This window comes from Cebus imitator, unplaced genomic scaffold, assembly GCF_001604975.1.
Source record: "Cebus imitator isolate Cc_AM_T3 unplaced genomic scaffold, Cebus_imitator-1.0 Scaffold260, whole genome shotgun sequence".
NCBI lineage: Eukaryota > Metazoa > Chordata > Mammalia > Primates > Cebidae > Cebus > Cebus imitator.
Genome location: NW_016107575.1, coordinates 1,788,878 through 1,796,186, shown reverse-complemented (window position 1 = coordinate 1,796,186; position 7,309 = coordinate 1,788,878). Strand labels below are relative to the sequence as shown.

Below are 7,309 nucleotides of genomic sequence, written 5' to 3'. Positions count from 1 at the left end.
TAGAGATGGGGTTTCACCGTGTTGACCAGGATGGTCTCGATCTCTTGACCTCGTGATCCACCCACCTCGGCCTCCCAAAGTGCTGGGATTACAGGCTTGAGCCACCGTGCCTGGCCTGTCCCCATTCTTAGAATGTCCTTGTATGCCTTTCTATTATTTATTTATTTATTTTGAGACAGTGTCTCACTCTGTTGCCCAGGCTGGAGTGCAGTAGCGTGATCTTAGCTCACTGCAGCCTCCGCCTCCTGGGTTCAAGTGATTCTCCTGTCACAGCCTCCTGAATAGCCCAGGCACCCACCACCACACCTGGCTAATTTTTGTATTTTTAGCAGAGACAAAGTTTCATCATATTTGTCAGGCTGGTCTGGAACTCTTGACCTCAAATGATCCACCCACCTCAGCCTCCCAAAGTACTGGGACTACAGGCATGAGCCACCGTGCCCAGCAAGTACATTAAGATTTTTTAAATAATTGGATAGTATTCCCCTGTGTGGGTATATCATAATTTGTTTGACCAGCCTTTATTGATGGATATCTAGGTTATTTCCAGTATTTTGTGATTACAAACCATGTTGCAATGTACAATATCCTTTGCACAATATGTTTCCTTGTAAAACAGTAATGTTGCACAAATAAGAGCATATCAACAGGGTAAATTTCTAGAGGTGGAATTGCGGGGTCTGAACTATATGCATCATAGTTTTGTTAACTCATACTAGACTGCCCTCCATAGCACTGTGCCATGTGATACTCCCACCAACCGTGTATGACAGTGTTGGAGTGACTTTTTTCCCTCACTTTCACCAACAGAGTGAGCTATCCAATTTTCTTATCTTATCTCTGAGCAAAAAATGTTCCTTTAATGGAGTTTTAATTTTCTTTTCTCTTGGGAGTGAAGCTAAGAATCTTTTTATATGTCTTAAGAATCATTGTATTTCTTTTTCTCTACATTTTCTATTGTTACGCCTGTTTTTCTTTTGAGTCGTGGGTCTTTTTTTCATTAATTTGCAGTATATTTTAGGAAAATGAGTTGATTTCTGCAGGTTATTTTCTATGGGTTGTAAATTTTTTAGCAAGTGTTTTGTTTGCCTTTTGACTTTGTTTTTTGTTTTGTTTTGTTTTGAGACAGAGTCTCACTCCATCACCCAGGCTGTAGTGCAGTGGTGTAGTCTCAGCAATCTCCGCCTCCCAGGTTCAAGCAATTCACCTGCCTCGGCCTCCCAAGTAGCTGGGATCACATGCAGGCACCACCACACCCAGCTAAATTTGTATTTTTAGTAGAGATGGGATTTCACCATGTTGGCCAGATTGGTCTCAAACTCCTGACCTCAAGTGATCCGACTTGGCCTCCCAAAGTGCTGGGATTATGGCATAAACCACCGCACCTGGCCAGCTTTTTGACTTTGAAGAGGCCTGTTTTAGAAATAAGATATTAAGACCCAAAGAAACACAATTCCTTGTATAAAAGGCACTCAGCAGCCAGGCGTAGTGACTCAGGTCTGTAATCCCAGCTCTTTGGGAGGCCAAGGCAGACAGATCACCTGAGGTCGGGAGTTTGAGACCAGCCTGACCAACATGGAGAAACCCCGTCTCTACTGAAAAAAATATATAAAATTAACCAGGCATGGTGGTGCATGCCTGTAATCCCAGCTACTCAGGAGGCCGAGGCAGGAGAATCGCTTGAACCCAGGAGGCAGAGATTGCGGTGAGCCAAGATCATGCCATTGCACTCCAGCCTGGGCAACAAGAGCAAAACTCTCTCTCAAAAAACAAAAAAAGCACTCAGCAAGCCTGCGGCAAGGCCAAAGTGAGGCTTAGGCCTTGTAACTCCCAGTCCACGTGTCTTGGGTTGTCAGAAAGCCTTAGCTGTAACATCTAGGGATTGAGGCAGGTGACCTCGCACTTGTCTAAAAAGAGGAACTGGATTAGATTTACATCTCTCTTCACCACACCCATTTTCTGTAATTTGATGATGCATGAACTCACTGAACACTTACTGGCACAACCAAACTCCACCTGCGCTGGGAACACAGACTGGTTCCCTTCTCAATTTCCTTGTCTGGTCCCTCCCACCACCAGCCATCCCCCAGTTAGTTTCCTTTGAACTCATTTACTCTTCTTTTCTCCTTTTCCCTCACAGCAGTCATTGTCCAAATCTGCTTTTTTCCGACAAAATTCAGAGAGGAGGAACTTCAAGCTGCTGGACACTAGGAAGCTGAGTCGGGATGGAACCGGGTCCCCTTCCAAAATCAGTCCCCCCTCCACTCCCAGCAGCCCTGATGACACTTTCTTTAACCTTGGAGACCCCCAGAACGGCAGGAAGAAGAGAAAGATACCTAAGGTAATGCTGGCAACAAGCTTCATGCTCCGATATGCGTGACCCCTTCTCTGTGAAAGAAGACTGCAGAGGGGTCTGGGTGGAGAGTACGTCACTGGGCCTCTGCCACCTGTGTTGCTGCAGGCCAGGCGGCCACAGTGAAGCCAGCAGGCTGGAATATCTGGACCTTCTCCTGATAATTTCTCTGGTCCTGTATGTTCCTCTTAGCCACTCTTCTCCCAATCTTAGCTGCCTGTCTGATCCCAGACAAGGTTTTAATGCCCAAGCTCAAAAAGCCACAGCTCCTTCCTTCATCGCCTCAAAAAACAGAACTCCATCCATCATGCTCTGCCTTGAGACTTGGCCGACACCCGCCACAGAGGCAGGTCCCAGTCTGTGCTCTGAGACAGCCCTTCTCAACAATACCTCTTGTGGCTCCTTGCAGCCAAAAAGGTAAAACATGGCCGGGCGCAATGGCTCAAGCCTGTAATCCCAGCACTTTGGGAGGCCATGATGGGTGGATTGCCTGAGGTCAGGAATTTGAGACTAGCATGACCAATATGGTGAAACCCCGTCTCTACTGAAAATACAAAAATTAGCCGGGCGTGGTGGTGTGTTGTCCTAGCTACTTGGGAGGTAGAGGCAGGAGAATTGCTTAAACCCAGGAGGTGGAAGTTGCAGTGAGCCAAGATCAAGCCACTGCACTCCAGCCTGGGCGACAGAGCGACACTGCATATCCAAAAACATCCCCAGGGGCTTGGGTATACACATCTTTATGCATCTGTTGTTGGTTACATTTCCTTTTGCTCCATTTCAATGCTATAGTGCTGGTCTCTCTTCATTGACCAATTTGGTACTGTAGGGTAGGCAGAATTTCTCCTTTACCCTCTTAGGGTCTCCAGCTGAGCCTTAGATTTAAACTGACATAAAACAGATTAACAAGAGAAATGCATACTAATTTTATTTACAAGAATGTGGGAGCCCTCAAAAGAAAAATGTAAGACCCAAGGAAATGACTGAGTCTATGTGTTTATATACCAGGTTGAACAAAGAGTGGCCATTGTGGAAAAGCAACCAGGAAGATAAGGGTTAAACAAGGTTTGTTTGATTAGATTTCTCTTGGCCTCGACTGCCCATTGCTGGTGATAATATTTCTTCCCTCCTGTTAAAAGGAGGGCCTCTTTTACATGGGAGTTTCATCTCCTGTTTTTAAGAAAAAAAGAGAAGGTCAGAGAGCCCTTTCTGCACCTGCTGTTTTTCAAGTGTCTTTAGTTAAAAATAATTAACATGGCAAAGTGGCATATTTTTAGGTGCCATGTCCTGAACTACTTCAAGATCAACTTCTTAGAGGAACTTTTAAATTAGGGATTCAGAGTTCATGGATGGGCTTTAGGAGGTCATGAAACTCATAAAAATGTAAAATTTTATGCAGATAAGTTTTGGTGTGGGACAATGTAGGTTTCATGGATTTTTTTTTTTTTTTTTTGAGACAGAGTTTCGCTCTTGTTGCCCAGGCTGCAGTGCAATGGCACAATCTCGGCTCATTGCAACCTCCACCTCCCAGGTTCAAGCAGTTCTCCTGCCTCAGCCTCCCAAATAGCTGGGATTACAGGCACGCACCATGACGCCCGGCTACTTTTGTATTTTTAGTAGAGACAGGGTTTCACCATGTTGGTCAGGCTGATCTCAAACTCCTGACCTCAGGTGATCCACCAGCCTCAGCCTCCCAAAGTGCTAGGGTTACAGGCATGAGCCACCGCGCCTGGCTGGTTTCCTGGGATTTCTCAGAGTGACCCACTGACCTGAAAGAAAGTCAAGGGAGGCCAGGCATAGTGGTTCACACCTGTAATCCCAGCACTTTGGGAGGCCAACAGAGGAGGATCACTTGAGCCCAGGAGTTCAAGACCAGCCTGGGCAGTGTGGTGAAACCCCATCTCTACAAAAAATTTTAAAATTAGCCAGGCATAGGGGTGCACACTTGTAATCCCAGCTACTTGGGAGGCTGAGGTGAGAGAGAATTGCTTGAGCCCAGGAGTTAGAGGCTGCAGTAAGCTATGATCGTGCCATTGCACTCCAGCCTAGGTGACAGAGCGAGATGCTGCCTCTAAAAAGAGAGAGAAAGAGAGAGAGAGAGACAGAGAGGGTTCTGCTGAAGTCCACGGAGGGAATATGCCTTTAAGTAGTGGTGCCTGTTGAGTGACTCACCTTAGCAGCACTAGGAGAGGTTATGAAAGGACTTGGCAGGTCTGAGGACAGCTAAGAACTTTTATCCTAGAAACCAGAAAGGTGTTGGAGGTACCTCACGTAAGTGGAGTCATACAGTATGGTCCTTTTGTGACTGACATTTCACTTCGTGTAGTGTCTTCAAGGGTTAAGCATGTGTCAGCATTTTCTGCCTTTTTTAAGACTAAATGGTATTCCACTGTATGTATATACCACATTTTGTATATCCATCTATCTGTCCGTGGACACTTGGCTGTTAGAAAGTTGGAGTATTTCAACAGAAGTGACTGTTGAAACACGCCAGCCCCTTCGTTTTTCAGATAAGGACATTTGAGACCATAGAGGCCAACAAGTGGCCCAGAGACACCAGCCAGAAGCGAAACAGGCCAGACAATTTTTAAATATTGAAAGTAAGAATTAAAATATTCAAGCCAGCGCAGTGGCTGCCACCTGTAATCCCAGCAGTTTGGGAGGCTGAGGTGGGAAGATCACTGAGGTCTGGAGTTCAAGACCAGCCTGGCCAACATAGTGAAACCCTATCTCTACTAAAAATACAAAAAAATTAGCTGGGCATGGTGGCACACACCTGTAATCCCAGCTACTCGGGAGGCTGAGGCATGAGAATCACTTGAACCCGGGACACAGAGGTTGCAGTGAGCCAAGATCACACCACTCTATTCCAACATGGGCGACAGAGCAAGACTGTCTCAAAATAAATAGATAAATAAAATAAAATAAAATATTCATAGTACATGGAAATTGGTTACCATCCTATATTTTTGTTTACTGACATATACAGATAAAAGCATTATATAACATTTAACATGTAGCTACGAAATAATAAGATTAATTTTGTAAGCACACAAAACAACTAATTTTAGAATTCCTCCATGTGTGGGATTCTAAATCACATGTGCCATGAATGTGTGTGCTCTTTGATAGCAAGCCCCAGGGGACCCAGCAAAGCAAAATGTGCAAATCCACACTTACCAGCTTCTCACGCAACAAGAGGGAAAACAAACACATAGGAAACACCAGACTTTTTTCGTCTGAAATACGAAAAACATTTTCTGTGGATGCAGGTCTCCTTGAAAATGCATCAGACAACTAGGCTGGCCTGGGTAGTGGGGAGGGGGCCAGGCACAGGGCATCTGGCAGTGGTGATGGGGGAGACCCATCTGGGCTGAGTGGCCTTGTTGGAGGCTTGGGATGTGTCCCACACCAGGATATCCGTGTGCACTTGCACACTGCGTGTGTGTGTTCTGTGAACACATGGAGGGTGCATGACGTCTGGGGTGCGGGTCCCTCTGCAGATGGGCCAGCATGCTTGGGTGCACGGCACCGCTCCCCAAAATCCCAAGCGAGGGCTCGGGAGCCGGTCTAATCCCGGTTCCCACCCGATTCAGGGCTGGTCTGACATTCTTTGGAATGGTTCCCATGAAGGGAGCCCTGCCTGGGAACTTTTTTTTTCCCTCTCTTTCTTTTCTTGTTTTGTTTTGGGAGGAAAAGCTCCTTCCTGAGCCACAGTGACACCATAGCTTCAGAGGGAGAGCAGCCATCGCACTGTGAGCAATGGGCTGTCTCCCCATGGGTCTCTGCTGCTCATGAGCAGATCCAGATGACAGCTGCCCAGATGGCAGTGAGGCTGGCAGCCTCCTTTAGTTTCATTGACAGTCACAGTCCTGTGTGGTAGAAAAAAAATGACTAGGCTGGGCACGGTGGCTCACGCCTGTGGTCCCAGCACTTTGGGAGACCAAGGCAGGGGATCACCTGAGATCAGGAGTGGGAGAACAGCCTGGCCAGCATGGGAAAACCCGGTCTCTACTAAAAATATAAAAATTAGCTGGTTGTAGCGGTAGGTGCCTGTAATCCCAGCTACTCAGGAGGCTGAGGCAGAAGAATCTTTTGAACCCAGGAGTTAGAGGCTGTGGTGAGCTGAGATTGCGCCACTGCTGCACCCCAGTCTCTGGTCCACAAGAGCAAAACTCCGTCTCAAAAACAATGAATGAAAGACACCCCTGAGCCCATGGGAGGTGTGTCCCGCTCCCCCTGGCCCTGGCCTTCTATCATCCTAGGAGAGGGGCAGTGAGGGAAGCCCAGCCACCGCAGAGAGCAGGCTGCTAACACTGGCTCTTCTTCTCCTGGTGTCTGGCAGCTGGTGTTGCGAATCAACGCCATTTATGAGGCCCGGAGAGGAAAGAAACGGGTGAAGAGGCTGTCCCAGTCAATGGAGAGCAACTCAGGAAAAGGTAGTACCCCCACCACCAGCCTTCCTCCTGCGAGAATCAGGAAAGTGGCTTCCTGCTTTTTCTGATTGGCTCACCAAGGAGAACAAGCTGATGCTTTATAAATGTCCTGCATTGTCTTCGGGACAGTGGCAGAGCCAGGAGCTCAGCCTGGGCAGCATGTCCCCTTCCTCCCCGTCCTTGTCCTTGTCCTCATCCAAGTCAACCCAGCACTGCAGGCCCTGGCCTGACTGTGGGAGCAGCCTTCCTTGCTTAGCCTGCACAAAAGGGGCCAGGACCTTCTGCTCTGTTATCTCATATAAGTACCATCTAGTACCATCTGAACTAGAGCCAAATTAATTTGGCATACATTGAGGTAGATGAGACGTGGTTTGTGCAGTACATTGAAAGAGACAGCAGAGGCTGGGGGCTGTGGCTCGCACCTATAATCCCAGCACTCTGGGAATCTGAGACAGGCAGATCACCTGGGGTCAGGAGTTCAAAACCAACATGGTGAAACTCTGTCTCTACTAAAATATAAAAA

General features: G+C 47.3%; 1 protein-coding gene across 1 annotated transcript in view; it reads left to right on the top strand.

Annotated features, from left to right (window-relative positions):
• DENND2A (DENN domain containing 2A) overlaps positions 1 to 7,309 on the top strand; it is a 116,135-nt gene that overhangs the window by 56,485 nt on the left and 52,341 nt on the right. The window contains 2 exon segments of the mRNA XM_037728272.1: positions 2,141 to 2,341; positions 6,696 to 6,789. Coding sequence (XP_037584200.1) covers positions 2,141 to 2,341; positions 6,696 to 6,789 — 295 coding nt within the window.